Raw genomic sequence first — 17,879 nt, 5'->3', positions numbered from 1 at the left:
TTTCTTTATTCTTACCGAAAGTATGGACCTAGATCCACAACTTGGAAACAGCGACGGAAAAGGGCTGACTTTAAAATGCTACACTGTTGAATGCCGCGAGTTCTGGCTTCCATATTATGATAACAGAGACCCCTGGCGATATGAGCTGTCTGCAATCTGTTACACTGGCGGCTACTTCCTCTCTGAAAAAACAAAAAAAAAGAACAAAAAACACAAATACAACATTCTTAAGTACCAAGTCAGGGGGAGCAAAGAAATGCTTACATGCAAAAACGTCGGGTCAGGGAGGGGGGGTCTACTATCCCGGGGAAATCTGGGACAAAGAACATTTTCATGATGTACTTAAGGAAAAATCGGAGTACTGCGGGAAATCGCTTTGCCTCAAAAATGTAAATTATCAACACATTTGGCTTCAGCCTACCAGGAAAATTTCTCATACGCCCATTAATGTATGCAGACTTTAAAAAGGGGCCCGGTGAAATAATCGTCCCCGGGGCCCGACTTGCTTCTTGACGCCCCTGGAAGACAGTCCAGATAATTTGAATATGCGATGTCCACTTCAGTGTCAGAGACGAGTAAAACTACAAAAATTAGAATTACCTCTTTCCCCCAAAGTTCCTAAAAGTTGGTGTTTGTGATGAAGTCAGTTTGATTGTTCGCAACGTGTGTTTGTTTGTTGTTAAGAGTAAAGCTACATAATGAGGCAGTGGTGTTGGAAGCATGGATGGGGGGACGCTGTCCCCACTTTCCAATATGTCCTAGACTTCCAGTAAAAACGCATTAACGTTAGGATAATTACTCTTAGGACAATTTGTAAAACGTAATCTAGAACCCAAGAGTTTTCAGAGGTTACTTTAGGGTGTGTAATTGGTTCGCCACATATTCTCTTTCTTCGCTCGGTCAACTAAACCTTGACCTCTCTCCCACGTTTGTCTCCCTCTCGGTACATCTCTGCAATAGGCTATCTTTGCTGTGACTGCTATAAGTATCGAAACCATATTTTTAACGTAATAAGAGCACAGATTTACCGCTGGCCCACTGAGGAAGGTAAAACAATATAGAACAAATATATTTGTTTCTTTAGGATAAAACTGGTAAAATTATTTGTAATTTATCTTCTGAATTTATATCTCTGTATTTTTTAGTTTTACTGCTGAAAATCAAACATCTCGAAACTTATTGTAAATTAACGGGATGTTGACGGCCATAAACGTTATTTATAAAGTTGACTTACTTTCCAAAAATTTCCAAACATTTCTACATCAGAAACTTTTTTCCCTTTTTTAATGATAAAGTCGTCACCAGGTTGGCCGTTGTAATTTCCGCAAAGTCCACACAATTGGTTCTTGAAGATTGGAGGGACAGAAACCTCAACGTAGCTGTCGCCATCCCAAGTAATTTTAAGTCCTGGGAAAACAGAGAAAGACCAGAGCCTGAAACTAAAAATATCGGTTCTACTATATGTGTTTTAACTGGTTAAATTAAAATAATTGTTCTGTCCAGTCCCTGCTGTAACTTCTGGTTCTTTAACTCTACGTACATTATACATCAGGTGAATAATACAGCCACGCCATCTTTAGTTTTACTACTTTAAAGCTGTTTGAACCTGTGAAGATAAGAAATCAGGTTAAATATACAGTAGCGCCATCTTTAGGTTCAAACAGTTAGCAGGTACTAAAATTATGTAGACATGGAGTTAACTGTACGAAACAACCACTTCATCTTAAGCTTCAGTAACCTTTGGCTGTTTAAGCCCGTGTAGCCTCGTAATTAAATTTTTCATCTTACACATGGTAGTTAAATTTTCAAACATAAAAAGACAATTAACTAAAAGGAGAGAATAAAATTATGGTAAGAAGAAAGGCGTTTTTAATTTTTTTTTAATATCAGTACCAGGAAAGGGTAATTGAGTAGCAGAAAATTTGGAACTGTTGAAAATAAAGAATGATGCTACGAAATCTGTGCATGCAAATATGAGAGATACATATACATATATTTTGAAACGTAGTGAACAGAGATAACGGGTTGGTAGATTAACAGTGGACGATGCCAAAATGTGATGTGTTTGAAAGTGTCGGAAGTGTGAAAAATGTGCACTAAAACAGCTGCCTAAACAAGTTAGTGGACACGTTAACAGGTGGATTAAAAGAAAAAAGAACAATCCTTTGTCTCTGCTAACTAGTCAAGGGTCTGAAACAAAACTAATGACAGATTCTAGTTAAACTATTTGAGAGGGCTTCACAGAACAGTAACAGTGGTACAAACTAAAGACTGTGCTATATTGTCTACAACAACACGTCCAGGTTCATCTGGTAAGGCTGTGTATACAAATTACTTATAAACGACGTCTCATCGAATGTCTACCAAATTTCTGGAGTTATAATGATTTCAGATTTGTCCTTGACAAGGTGGTTAATTAACTATTATTAAATATAAAAGAATTAGCCCATAACATATGTGACTACAAAAGCCCAAGGCTGTCACACAGGGGTTACACAATATTCTGACCAAATTCTCATCACTTCACAGTATTACGGAATATCAGAAAAAGTTTAGATTTTTGTATATTCACGTTATTGAACCTCAGAATCGGAAGAGGTAATGAAGTATTTTATTCTTTCACTATTTCGCAATGAAGCAACCAAAAAATAGTTCAGTTCCAAAATTTAGTTACTTTGTTCATGGTAAATCGAAGTATGTTGTTCAGTAATAGAAACAGAACAAAACATTTTGTAAATGTACGATAATGCAGGGATGACAGTGCCAAAAATATTACAAACACAAATATAGGCATGATATAAGTATACGTAGGTCATTCATATATCTCTTTCAATATTAAATTTTAATGTTACACTGTATAATGCACGAGAATAAAATGGTTGCGAGGTTGGTCAATTCGACCGACTTCATACCGAGAGTTTGTAATAATCAAGACATATTTTATCTCAAGTTGGTTTTCCTGGTATGCAAGGACATGACTATGATATTATGATAAACTGCATACTAATAGTTAGGAATATAGATAACTACCAATTGTAGTAATATTAAATTCAAGTATGAATTTTACAATATAACATTGAAAGTCAAGTTAGAATAATTTATTTATAGTTGTGTCTACCATCTATACATTATTTCACATTTACAAAATGTTTTTTTTATTAATTGTTTTGTAATGTTCCTTTCCCACGACTGCATTCTTTTAATGCATGTAGAAAATTTAATATTATGTGTATTGATTTTTTACACCTTCACTTCATACATAATATAGGAGTTGGCTCCCAAGTGACACCGACTGTACAGTGTACAAAGCACTGAGTATTCTACATGTTCCAGTCATCTAATGTTCATCTGTTATTGACTGTGAACTCCAGTTTCACCTTGTACTTAAGCTTTTTAAAGGTAAATAGATTTGTGTAAAGAAACTAACTTCAAAGGGTAACGACAACATCGTTTACTCTAGAATTATATTGTTGTTTTTAAGACAGTTATTACACCTTAGCGATGGCATCGCATAGAGTGGATTTAGGTTTAAACAAGAAGAAAGATGAACAGTTTGGTGGGTTGATAACTTTGTGGCTTGGTATCTTACTGACGCTTTCTTCACTTGTTTTGGGCTTGTTGGGCAGAGAAACAAATAAAACTAAGTGGCAATCATCTTTAAAAGTACACATTTTGTCATTGTTGTTTGACCATAGAGTGTACGAACTTTATGATACTTCAGCTGTTTCAGTGGAGACGTTACCAAGGCGCGAGCTTTTAGTTTTCAGTCACAAAAAACACCCAACAAAACACACACATTATAATCAAATGAATAGTAATAGGTATTCAATTACAAACATCAGTTTTGTTTAATATCCGAACAACTAAAAACTTATTACCGATGTTAGTCCTAACAACCACCATATAGCCCTCTTGAAGAACTGATAGGACGCCAAGTTTGATAAACGGTAAACGAACTTTATTTTTGTTTATTTTCACTCTCAAGAACGGTCCAAGCATTACCTTAGCTCCATCTATCTGTAAAAAATGAAAATACGTTTAGCAACATATTACAAAAATAACTCCTGGTAGCTCTAATTTAATACTCGTTGCTTTAATTTAGCCTTCTTTAACCAGAAAAATATTTTTACTCTTTTCTTAAATTTTAGCCACTGACCAAGGATCATACAGCTTGATTATTAACTTTAAATATGTGCGCATTAATTTTGTTTTAAAATTTACTGTGAAAATTACATCAAACATAATATAGATACCTTAATCCTCAGTTTATGAGTCCATGAAACTGTCTCGGAGTGACGTGGATTATTAATTGTCTTAACTGAAAAGGTTTTGTTTCCACTGCAGTCTTTAGCAAGTAAATATTTACAAGCACCCTGGAAGGAAAATGACTGGTCGTCGAAAGTGTGGTAGTGACGATGTCCAAAAATTGTACACACTCCATCATCTATAACAGTTGTATAGATACGTTAGGACCTCGGAGCAGTAGAGACATTTCGTTAATCAGTGAACAAGAAGATAAAGACATAGTGAACCGGATGAGATTATAAAGTCAAAGTTAAAATAATCTAGCAATTAACGAGTGTAAGTTAAGAAAATATGAAGAATATTTATGGAAGAAATCGGATAGAAATGTTACATATTGTAATTATTCTGGCTCTTTGTACAGTTTTAAGATTACCGTATGTAAAGCAGGATTTCAGCTTATGTAGGCTCATTACAGATCCATAAGTATGTGTTCCAACATGCTCTATACAGTTTCATCTTGTTTATGTACACACTATTGCGCTAAAATCAGGGATTCGATTCCCCTCGGTGGACTCAGCAGATAGCCCGATGTGGCTTTGCTATGAGAAAATACACACACACACACACCACACTATTGACACGAAATCTGTAACCACTGATAACAGCTGTATTACTGACACTAGGTATCTAACCATTGGTAACTGTCATATTACCTAACACTGTATCTATTATCTAGACTTGTTTTTCTATTGTTTCTTCTTACAAACAATTTTCTTTCGAGCACTATTCTTTCACTTCTTGACGGATTGACTCGAAACTTAGTAAAGTTATACCTTGGTCTAATATGTCCAGGAACCTTTATGATTTTTGTTGTTGTTGTTGTTATTTAAGCTATATTTAAAGATTTTATAGGGTGAGAAGTCAAACAACTTAAAAATGTGGATCTTTGGCTCGTGTGTGAACATATTTACAGCAACCAGTTAAAGTTCTCGTGACAATAAAAATTATAGTTTTATTAGTAACCCACTTGGTATTTACACACGATGCGGGAATCAAACACCAAACTCTCTCTCAATCGCTTATACTAATCGCCGCTAGATGGCACTTTCCGCTAACATTTTCCTTTTTATTTTCTGTATTTTGACCAACTTGCTACAAAGACACTTTTCTTCAGGTTCACACGTTGACAAACAAAAATGGTGGACTTGTCCATTTTCAATGATAATAGAAGGGTCAAGGGGTAAAATTAAAGTATTGTTTTAGGGATTTTTTACCATTATTTTACCGTAAGTTCGACCAATTTCATGGGATTTAGGTACAAATAAACCTTTTTTCCTTATTACAGGTCACAAACAGAGATATAGACAATTTTGAAATTTCATCTTTTGATTTTTCAGCAAGAAAAGTGTAATTTGGAATTTTAACGAACTATTAATGTGTCTGTCAACCAACTATCATGGGGTTTGACACAAAGATACCTTCTTACAGTTCCCAAACAGCAATATTGACAACTGTGTGGTTTTCACGATTCTTATGGTGTCAGATTAGCCATATTGAAATTGTTTGGTTTGGACTGCTTTGAATTTCGCGCAAAGCTACACGAAGGCTATCTGCGATAGCCGTCCCTAATTTAGTAGTGTAAGACTAGAGGAAAGGCAGTTAGTCATCACTATCCACTGCCAACTCTTGGGCTACTCTTTTACCAACGAATAGTAGTACTAACCGTAACATTATAACGCTCCAACGGCTGAAAGGACGAGCATGTTTGGTGTGAAGGGGATTCGAACTCGCGACCCTCTGATTACGAGTCGAGCGCCACCTGGTATTTTTCACATTACTGAAAACACCAGATCTGTCATCACTTAACACACTGCTGCAAATAGATATGTGTTTATAATACTATTGTCATTTATATCTCGTCACATGTAATCCATGTAGCTTCATGTTTAACTTGTTAAAACTTACCTTCTACACATGAGGGACAACATTTGCCAGGGACGGACTTTAACTTGTAGCCTTTCAGACACTTTCTCACTGAACAGTAAATGGTCGAGCAAATAACCTGCCCCTGGAAACAAGAGCACTGCACACAGGGGTCTTTCATCCACGTCTTTCCTTCCTAGTAAGAGAAGTTCCTCGTGTTTCACTTTAGCGGACAGATATGAAAATTCTCTAATATCTTTATAAAACTATTATTACAACTGTCTTGAAAATTCCACGCCTCTTTTGTGATTTTCTAATACTCGTGTATTGGATAGCATTACTACTATTAGTTTGGACAGAAGTTTGGACTATTGGTTATAATCACAAATCGTCCAAGTGTATGAAATAAATAAATTTTTATTTCCCTTTTATTTACACTTTTTAATCGTAAAAAAAATCGAAAATACTTCACGTTCTCTTTGCACCCTCCTCTTCAGAGGCTCAGCTGATAAGTTTGAAGCCTTATGACACTAAGAACTGGTTTCGATTTAACTACAAACAAAATATATTTTTTTTACACAACTGTGCGACAATTTAAAGTTCGTTCAAACTACCATTAAACCCCCCCATCCCCCAGGGTTTCATGTGATTCCTTGTTTGGTTTGAATTTTGTCACCACCCATCGCCAACTCTAGGACTACTCTTTTACCAACAAATAGTAGGACTAACCATCACATTATAACGCTGAAAGGGCGAGCACGGTTGGTGAGACGGGGATTTGAATTCGCGACCCTCAGATTACGAGTCGAGCGCCTTCTGACTGGAGATACTCGTTTCTATTCAAGTTAAACAGTATGACTAACGTGCCCATCTAAGAAACTAACAGTTTAATACCAGTAAGTACCATAACTTAGGGACAATCTAAAAATCTTGATATCTCACATGAGAGGGGAGCAGAATGAAGGAACACGTCAATTACTCTTGGTGGACACGTCCCTGATGTGTTTACAGATAACAGGTCAATACAGTTACTGAAAAGGAAGTGATACATCGTTATTTGTAATTCTGTAAAAACAACTTCTAGTAAAGTGACACGAGAAGATTCAGCTAATTTGTTTTTATATTTATCTGTGCAAACCTCGTAAGCTCGTCCTTCGAACATGCACACCGACGTTAATTCCTCTGGTTCACTACAGGTGTAGCAGCACTGGTCAGGTAGCGCCACCTGGAAGTGCGGTGGACAATATACAGGAGGACAGACTTTCCGATTGCACATCGTTGTGGAATTCTGAAAGAACACATTATTTTTTGTAGCATTATAAAATATATTTTAAGTGTAATATTCGTGCAGTGTAATAAGTGTATAAGAACATATAATATCATTTCAGATTTTTATAGATACAAACAAATAAATACTCATTTACTACGAATTAACGAAACGACAAAGATAGTTTTCAAGGTGACTCAGGTTTCCAAGCTTCAGTTTTCACTGTTAATTTTAAAATTCAAAGCTATGCTTTGAAATATATTTATATCATTAAAACAGTTTCAGTGACAACAAAAATTATAGTTTTGTTAGTAACCCACGTGGCATTTACACACAGTGCAGGGATCAAACACTAAACTCTCTCCATCGCTTATACTAGTCGCCGCTAGATGGCACTTTCCGTTGACGTCTTCTATTTTCTGGCTGCCTATAAAAACAAACATTTTGAAAATCGAATCGCTTATCGTTATAGTGAGAAAATATCGAAACTAACAAATGTTTTACTTATTAAACCAGACAAAATATTTGCTACTCTGTTGGTACAACATACTGAAAGCGAATGAATGGGTGAACAAATAAAAATTGTTTCAAAATAAGTGAATCAACATTTTCCAATTTCCTTGTTATCTTTGATAACTAAGGGGGCTATGTGTGTTATCTGGAAATTACAGGTATCGAAACCCAATTTTAAGAGTTATAATACTTTGTACTTATCACTGAGACATCTTTATATTAATGTATATAAATATCAAATATCTCTTTTATTGTCTTAACTCATCGTGATAAAGACTGCATCTTTATAAAGAGTTACCGTAAACACGTAATTTATTTAAAACCACGTGCGTAATATTCATTAAAAAAAGAAACTTGATCAGGTACCTTATGTCTAGCAAAGTTTCGTATTCACGTTTAACATGCTTGGTGGTAGTTGTGAAGTAACAGTGAAGTAACATCATTAGGGCAACGTTTGTTCTAGTAATAAAAAACAGTTTTAAAATGTTTATCTTTGTCTTTTTTAATGTAACACGTACCTCATGACGACTGGATAGTACGTATGGAATTCATCCTTTTTTAAAGTAACACTTACCTCGTGACGACTGGATAGTTCATATGGATTTCATCCTTTTTTAAAGTAATACTTACCTCATGACGACTGGATAGTACGTATGGATACGATGTAATTATTAAATAATTATTATTTTTTTGCGATTAAAAATTGTGTAAATTTTACTGTTTTTAAATAGCACTAAATTAACCAGTAAACAATTCTAAATGGAATAATTAACAAATTTTGAATCTTTGTCCAAATGTTAAGACAAAGCAACAAATAAATTTATTAACTATAGACAAACTCTGTTGTCCATATTATTCAGTATGTTTCATTACACTACGTAACAAAATTTTTACTTTTCTTGTTCCTGGGCAGAAAGTGTTATTTCCCAATTACTTATACCTAAAGTAAATGGAAAAGACCTATTTGTCTCTTAAAACTTTGCTTTTGTGACCTGGGTAATGAAATTTTCAAATTTACCCATTTTCCAAAACATTACAGATGGTTTCAGTGCTGAGTAGCTGACAGAGAATTTTCTCGAACTTACAAGAATTTTCAAGAACTTTCTGGAATATTGTAGAAATTAAAATAATTTTCCAGAATGTTGTAGAACTTCACTCGTCAGAATGAGGTTTGTTTCTGCCACAATGTATCCGGTCTGTACGAGACAACTGGAATTTCCTGTAACCCGAACGAGTGGCGCCTCTCCATTGACAGCTCATCCGGAATCCTCAAAGTTGTGCTGCTCCATAACGGGAATAAGTATCCGTCTCTTCCTCTGGCTCATTCGGTGCACCTCAAAAAGGAATACAACAGCATCAAGGCTTTGCTAGAAGCCTTGAAGTATGATGAGTATGGTTGGGAGGTTATCGGAGACTTCAAAATGGTGACATTCCTGATGGGTCTCCAAGGAGGCTTTACCAAGTTTACTTGTTATCTTTGCCTTTGGGACAGCAGGGACAACGACAGGCCACAACGGACCGAGTTCTCTGTGGGGAGGCACAACGTCAAGTGTGAACCACTAGTGGACCTCCAGAAGGTGTTGTTCCCACCATTGCACATAAAACTGGGTCTTATGAAACAATTTGTCACAGCTCTTGATAAGGAGTCTGCAGTATTCAAGTACCTTCGAGACTTCTTTTCCCCAAGAAGCTCAGTAGGAAGAACAAAAAGCTGGTGGCAGCTTTGTTACAGTGGTTTGGGGCTTCTTGGGCAATCACAAAGCCGACAATTATGTAAAACTGGTTGAGGTTCTGGTGAAGAACTATGGCAAAATGGGCTCAGGATGTCCCTGAAAGTTCATATCCTTGACGCTCATCTTGATAAATTCAAGAACATGGGAACATACTCAGAGGAGCAAAGCGAGTGCTTCCACCAAGATATACAGGACTTTGAACGCCACTACTAAGGAGCGTATAACGAACACATGATGGGAGGCTATATTTGTGGTCTGATATGTGAAGGTGATTTACATTACAGTCGCAAATCTCGAAAAACTACTCACTTCTAAACATTTTTGTATAACTTTAGTATAAATACATGTAAATCTTGATTCATATGTTGTTTTATTCAGACCTTATGTAAATGAAAATGTGCAAATTTACCCGTTTTACATAGAAAATAGATTAATTTCTAAATTTCATTATCCAGGTCACAAAAGCAAAGTTTGAAGGAACTAATGGCCATTTTCTGTATGTTTACAACATAAGTAATTAAGAAATAATACGTACTATCCAGGTACGTAATTTGTGTTACATTTTCTGTATGTTTACAACATAAGTAATTAAGAAATAACACATACTATCCAGGTACGTAATTTGTGTTACATAGTGTTAACTGTGATTCTACTTAACTTGTTTAACACAATGAATTCTATTACTTTCGAAGTGACGATATTCATGTCACAATATTTATTTTATTATTTTTTTATTTATTTCCAATTATTAAAAACACCTTTTCCCTGTTGTAAGGGATAATGAAGAAAAGCGCCTCCTCGTGACATGGTCTGGATGCATTTAAATTAAAGTACTTTAAATGTAGCACAACGTTTTTCAATCCTTTCCACACTGAAAATGTAGTTTAGAGTTTGTATTTATTTGCTTGTGTTTATTTATTAATTACTTGTTATATTAATATACTCCCCTAATGGCTCAGCGGGAGATCTGGAGCTGATAATGTTAGAAATGGCGTTATGATACCCGCAGTGGATGGAGCGTCACGCTTGACAACAAACAAACAAAATATTTTGATATCTATTACCTGCACGTCCGGCATGGCCAGGTGGGTTAAGGCGTTAGACTCGTAAACTGAGGGTCACGGGTTAGGATCCCTTCGCACCAAACATGATCGCCCTTTCAGCCGGTGACGGTCAATCCCACTATTCGTTGGTAAAAGAGTAGCCCAAGAGTTGGCGGTGGGTGGTGATGACTAGCTGCCTTCCCTATAGTCTTACACTGCTAAATTAGGGGCAGCTAACACAGATAGCTCTCGTGTAGTTTTGCGCGAAATTCCAACACAAAATCACCTACATAGAAAACCAAACGTCCTTTTTTTCTTGTAGTTTCGTATACATCTGTCTGAGGTACAATAACGAAAGCCTGTAAAATTAAGCAAATATATTCATATTTGTCCTCAAAAGATTTAGTTTATATATTGTAGCTAAAATGTTTCGAGTTTTTATGTTCTTCAGTTACTAGATTGGTCCTCAATTTAGTAGTGATAGGCTCATTAGAAGAAAGGTGGCAAGTCATTATCACCCACCGCCAAACTACAGTTCCATTTACGAATAGTGAGATTGTTCGTCACACACGCCTTCACGGATGAAGGGACGAACGTGTTTGGTGGGAGGGTATTCGAACTCGTGATTCACATATTACGAGTCGAAACAATAGACCACACCAGACAAGCAGTGGTCAGTCACCAGACTAGCGGTGGTCAGTAGTGGTAATAAGTACTGTGTGGAAGTAGAGAAGAGTTCGTGGTCTTTGATTCTTCAGGTTACTTTACCTACCTCGACATCGGGGACAACATTCCCCCGAACGCAGGGTGTATCTGAGAGATGGACAAGGCAGAACTGGACAAGCTTTCTTGAAACAAACAATACTTCCCTTCTAAAAGCAGAGAATTCAAGTTTAGACATATTCAGATAATAGTTCAATTAAAATTTCAACATTTAGATTGATTGAAGACTTTAAAAACTCTTAAGGGGATATTTAAACACTTCAAAATCATTCAGAAGGATACTATAAATACTTAAAAACTTCCAAAGGGATACTGTAAATACTTATAAATATTAATAGGAATACAATAAATATTTAAGCACATTAATAGAAATACTTTAAATACTTAAAAACATTAATAAAATAATTTAAATACTTAAAACATTAATAGGAATAATTTAAATACTTAAAAATATTAATAGGAATAATTTAAATACTTAAAAATATTAATAGGAATAATTTAAATACTTAAAAACATTAATAGGAATACAATAAATACTTAAACATATTAATATGAATATTTAAATAGTTAAGCACATTAATATGAATAATTTAAATACTTAAAAACTACTCGTTTATTTGTTTTAATAAGAGAAATGGTTGTGAAAACTAATGAAATACAATACAACAAGAAAAACACATTCGGTGGTTTCTATACTGCTTGAGCAACCTGTGGTTTCTATACTGCTTGAGCAACCTGTGGTTTCTATACTGCTTGAGCAACCTGTGGTTTCTATACTGCTTGAGCAACCTGTGGTTTCTATACTGCTTGAGCAACCTGTGGTTTCTATACTGCTTGAGCAACCTGTGGTTTCTATACTGCTTGAGCAACCTGTGGTTTCTATACTGCTTGAGCAACCTGTGGTTTCTATACTGCTTGAGCAACCTTCTCCTATGAAACTGTAATTATGTTGAATACAGACATATATAATATTTTACGCTTCCAAATAGCAGCAAAGTCCTATGATAACTATACTGTCGACCAAGTAACTTTTAAAACGGTATTCTGTTCCTCTGGACTTTATAAGAACGGTATTCTGTTCTTCTGGACTTTTATTTTTCATCTTGTTAAAAGTGTGATTTCCCCCACCCTTACTTTAAAAAAAAAAACTTTCAGAAGAACGTTCATCTCTTGGTCGTGTTTAATATAAGAACGTTCATCTCTTGGTGGTGTTTAATATAAGAACGTTCATCTCTTGGTGGTGTTTAATATAAGAACGTTCATCTCTTGGTGGTGTTTAATATAAGAACGTTCATCTCTTGGTGGTGTTTAATTTCTTAACTTTGCTTCAACATAAGCCTACCGTATCTGACAGCGACAGAGTACACATGGATCAGTCTTTGTAGCTTACCTGACAGCGACAGAGTACACATGGATCAGTCTTTGTGGCTTACCTGACAGCGACAGAGTACAGATGGATCAGTCTTTGTGGCTTACCTGACAGCGACAGAGTACACATGGATCAGTCTTTGTAGCTTACCTGACAGCGACAGAGTACAGATGGATCAGTCTTTGTGGCTTACCTGACAGCGACAGAGTACACATGGATCAGTCTTTGTTGCTTACCTGACAGCGACAGAGTACACATGGATCAGTCTTTGTGGCTTACCTGACAGCGACAGAGTACACATGGATCAGTCTTTGTAGCTTACCTGACAGAGACAGAGTACACATGGATCAGTCTTTGTCGCTTACCTGACAGCGACAGAGTACACATGGATCAGTCTTTGTGGCTTACCTGACAGCGACAGAGTACACATGGATCAGTCTTTGTAGCTTACCTGACAGCGACAGAGTACACATGGATCAGTCTTTGTCGCTTACCTGACAGCGACAGAGTACACATGGATCAGTCTTTGTGGCTTACCTGACAGCGACAGAGTACACATGGATCAGTCTTTGTGGCTTCAATTTCTTCTTCATCGTGGTAGGTCCTTCCTCCTACTGAGCAATCTGTATCGAATAAAACTGGGTGTGAGCTTGAAGAGGTCAAACCTTTATAACAGTAACGGATTCACAACATTCCGACAAGGTAAAAGGGAGCAAACTTTCATACAACTGCGCATAATTTCTTGTAATTACTTCCTTTTCTTGTTATCCAAATTGAAAATATTAAAATACACAAAATGACCCTTACATCCTAAGTCGATTGAAACTAGCACCATGTTGGACACAGTGTGTCCCTCACGTCTTCTCTCACTGTTCAAAATAAACCATGAAGTTTTATTCGGTGTTGTAATAGTGTGTAATATTGCCGAAGTGTAACCTTCTGTGTTATTATAGTACGTAATATATTATTCTATGTAATATTAGTCATGTGACGAATAATTCTATGTGGTATTACAATCACGTGACATATTTTCCTATATAATGTTACAGTCATGCATTACAATTTTCTGTATAAGACTACAGTCATTACACCACTATAGTTTCACGAAGTTCAACACATGATTGAGTACAGAAACAGTATAGTGTTTCACTAACTTCAACACATGATTGAGTACAGAAACAGTATAGTGTTTCACTAACTTCAACACATGATTGATTACAGAAACAGTATAGTGTTTCACTAACTTCAACACATGATTGAGTACAGAAACAGTATAGTGTTTCACTAACTTCAACACATGATTGAGTACAGAAACAGTGTAGTGTTTCACTAACTTCAACACATGATTGAGTACAGAAACAGTATAGAGTTTCACTAACTTCAACACATGATTGGGTACAGAAACAGTATAGAGTTTCACTAACTTCAACACATGATTGAGTACAGAAACAGTATAGAGTTTCACTAACTTCAACACATGATTGGGTACAGAAACAGTATAGAGTTTCACTAACTTCAACACATGATTGAGTACAGAAACAGTATAGTGTTTCACTAACTTCAACACATGATTGAGTACAGAAACAGTATAGTGTTTCACTAACTTCAACACATGATTGAGTACAGAAGCAGTATTGTGTTTCACTAACTTCAAAACATGATTGGGTACAAAACCAGTATAGAGTTTCACCAACTTCAAGACATGATTGAGTACAAAAACAGTATAGAGTTTCACTAACTTCAACACATGATTGGGTACAGAAACAGTATAGAGTTTCACTAACTTCAACACATGATTGAGTACAGAAACAGTATAGAGTTTCACTAACTTCAACACATGATTGGGTACAGAAACAGTATTGTGTTTCACTTACGTCAATACATGATTGGGTACAGAAACAGTATAGAGTTTCACTAACTTCAACACATGATTGGGTACAGAAACAGTATTGTGTTTCACTTACTTCAATACATGATTGGGTACAGAAACAGTATAGAGTTTCACTAACTTCAACACATGATTGGGTACAAAAACAGTATTGTGTTTCACTAACTTCAACACATGATGGAGTACAGAAAGAGTATAGAGTTTCACTAACTTCAACACATGATTGGGTACAGAAACAATATTGTGTTTCATTTACGTCAACATATGATTGAGTATAGAAACAGTATAGTGTTTCAGTAACTTCAACATGTGATTGAGTACAGAAACAGTATCGTGTTTCACTAACTTCAACACATGATTGAGTACAGAAACAGTATCGTGTTTCACTAACTTCAACACATGATTGAGTACAGAAACAGTATAGTGTTTCACTAACTTCAACACATGATTGAGTATAGAAACAGTAAAGTGTTTCACTAACTTCAACACATGATTGAGTACAGAAGCAGTATAGAGTTTCACCAACTTCAACACATGATTGGGTACAGAAACAGTATCGTGTTTCACTAACTTCAACACATGATTGAGTATAGAAACCGTAAACAGTTTCACTAACTTCAACACATGATTGAGTACAGAAACAGTATAGAGTTTCACTAACTTCAACACATGATTGAGTACAGAAACAGTATAGAGTTTCACTAACTTCAACACATGATTGGTTACAGAAACAGTATAGAGTTTCACTAACTTCAACACATGATTGAGTACAGAAACAGTATAGAGTTTCACTAACTTCAACACATGATTGGGTACAGAAACAGTATAGAGTTTCACTAACTTCAACACATGATTGGGTACAGAAACAGTATAGAGTTTCACTAACTTCAACACATGATTGGGTACAGAAACAGTATAGAGTTTCACTAACTTCAACACATGATTGGTTACAGAAAAAGTATAGAGTTTCACTAACTTCAACACATGATTGAGTACAGAAACAGTATAGAGTTTCACTAACTTCAACACATGATTGAGTACAGAAACAGTATAGTGTTTCACTAACTTCAACACATGATTGGGTACAGAAACAGTATAGTGTTTCACTAACTTCAACACATGATTGAGTACAGAAACAGTATAGAGTTTCACTAACTTCAACACATGATTGAGTACAGAAACAGTATAGTGTTTCACTAACTTCAACACATGATTGAGTACAGAAACAGTATAGTGTTTCACTAACTTCATCACATGATTGAGTACAAAAACAGTATAGAGTTTCACTAACTTCAACACATGATTGGGTACAGAAAAAGTATAGAGTTTCACTAACTTCAACACATGATTGAGTACAGAAACAGTATAGTGTTTCACTAACTTCAACACATGATTGAGTACAGAAACAGTATAGTGTTTCACTAACTTCAACACATGATTGAGTACAGAAACAGTATTGTGTTTCACTAACTTCAACACATGATTGAGTACAGAAACAGTATAGAGTTTCACTAACATCAACACATGATTGAGTACAGAAACAGTATAGTGTTTCACTAACTTCAACACATGATTGAGTACAGAAACAGTGTAGTGTTTCACTAACTTGAACACATGATTGAGTATAGAAACCGTAAAGTGTTTCACTAACTTCAACACATGATTAACTACAGAAACAGTATAGAGTTTCACTAACTTCAACACATGATTGAGTACAAAAACAGTATAGAGTTTCACTAACTTCAACACATGATTGAGTACAGAAACAGTATAGAGTTTCACTAACTTCAACACATGATTGAGTACAGAAACAGTATAGAGTTTCACTAACTTCAACACATGATTGGGTACAGAAACAGTATTGTGTTTCACTTACGTCAATACATGATTGGGTACAGAAACAGTATAGAGTTTCACTAACTTCAACACATGATTGGGTACAGAAACAGTATTGTGTTTCACTTACGTCAATACATGATTGGGTACAGAAACAGTATAGAGTTTCACCAACTTCAACACATAATTGGGTACAAAAACAGTATTGTGTTTCACTAACTTCAACACATGATGGAGTACAGAAAGAGTATAGAGTTTCACTAACTTCAACACATGATTGGGTACAGAAACAATATTGTGTTTCATTTACGTCAACATATGATTGAGTATAGAAACAGTGTAGTGTTTCACTAACTTCAACACATGATTGAATACAGAAACAGTATAGTGTTTCAGTAACTTCAACATGTGATTGAGTACAGAAACAGTATCGTGTTTCACTAACTTCAACACATGATTGAGTACAGAAACAGTATAGAGTTTCACTAACTTCAACACATGATTGGGTACAGAAACAGTATAGAGTTTCACTAACTTCAACACATGATTGGTTACAGAAACAGTATAGAGTTTCACTAACTTCAACACATGATTGGGTACAGAAACAGTATAGAGTTTCACCAGCTTCAACACATGATTGAGTACAGAAACAGTATAGAGTTTCACTAACTTCAACACATGATTGGGTACAGAAACAGTATAGAGTTTCACTAACTTCAACACATGATTGGGTACAGAAACAGTATAGAGTTTCACTAACTTCAACACATGATTGAGTACAGAAACAGTATAGAGTTTCACTAACTTCAACACATGATTGAGTACAGAAACAGTATAGAGTTTCACCAACTTCAAGACATGATTGAGTACAGAAACAGTGTAGTGTTTCACTAACTTCAACACATGATTGGGTACAGAAACAGTGTAGTGTTTCACTAACTTCAACACATGATTGAGTACAGAAACAGTATAGAGTTTCACTAACTTCAACACATGATTGAGTACAGAAACAGTATAGTGTTTCACTAACTTCAACACATGATTGAGTACAGAAACAGTAAAGTGTTTCACTAACTTCAACACATGATTGAGTACAGAAACAGTATAGAGTTTCACTAACTTCAACACATGATTGGGTACAGAAAACAGTATAGAGTTTCACTAACTTCAACACATGATTGAGTACAGAAACAGTATAGTGTTTCACTAACTTCAACACATGATTGAGTACAGAAACAGTATAGTGTTTCACTAACTTCAACACATGATTGAGTACAGAAACAGTATAGTGTTTCACTAACTTCAACACATGATTGAGTACAGAAACAGTATTGTGTTT

General features: G+C 35.5%; 1 protein-coding gene across 1 annotated transcript in view; it reads right to left on the bottom strand.

The window, feature by feature from the left end:
- The window catches only part of LOC143257756 (BMP-binding endothelial regulator protein-like), a 17,125-nt gene extending 3,474 nt beyond the window's left edge, over positions 1-13,651 (bottom strand). Inside the window, exons 1-10 of the mRNA XM_076516788.1 lie at positions 13,624-13,651; positions 13,354-13,481; positions 11,497-11,596; positions 7,756-7,862; positions 7,307-7,456; positions 6,211-6,364; positions 4,254-4,444; positions 3,879-4,017; positions 1,235-1,407; positions 16-182 (exon numbers count right to left, since the gene is read on the bottom strand). Coding sequence (XP_076372903.1) covers positions 16-182; positions 1,235-1,407; positions 3,879-4,017; positions 4,254-4,444; positions 6,211-6,364; positions 7,307-7,456; positions 7,756-7,862; positions 11,497-11,596; positions 13,354-13,481; positions 13,624-13,651 — 1,337 coding nt within the window. The remainder of the gene's footprint in view (positions 1-15; positions 183-1,234; positions 1,408-3,878; positions 4,018-4,253; positions 4,445-6,210; positions 6,365-7,306; positions 7,457-7,755; positions 7,863-11,496; positions 11,597-13,353; positions 13,482-13,623) is intronic.
- Between the last annotated feature and the right edge of the window lie 4,228 nt (positions 13,652-17,879).

The sequence above is a fragment of the Tachypleus tridentatus genome, chromosome 7, assembly GCF_004210375.1.
Source record: "Tachypleus tridentatus isolate NWPU-2018 chromosome 7, ASM421037v1, whole genome shotgun sequence".
NCBI classification, from domain to species: domain Eukaryota; kingdom Metazoa; phylum Arthropoda; class Merostomata; order Xiphosura; family Limulidae; genus Tachypleus; species Tachypleus tridentatus.
The sequence above is the reverse complement of the archived record's forward strand: the minus strand, read 5'-3'. Positions and strand labels throughout refer to the sequence as shown.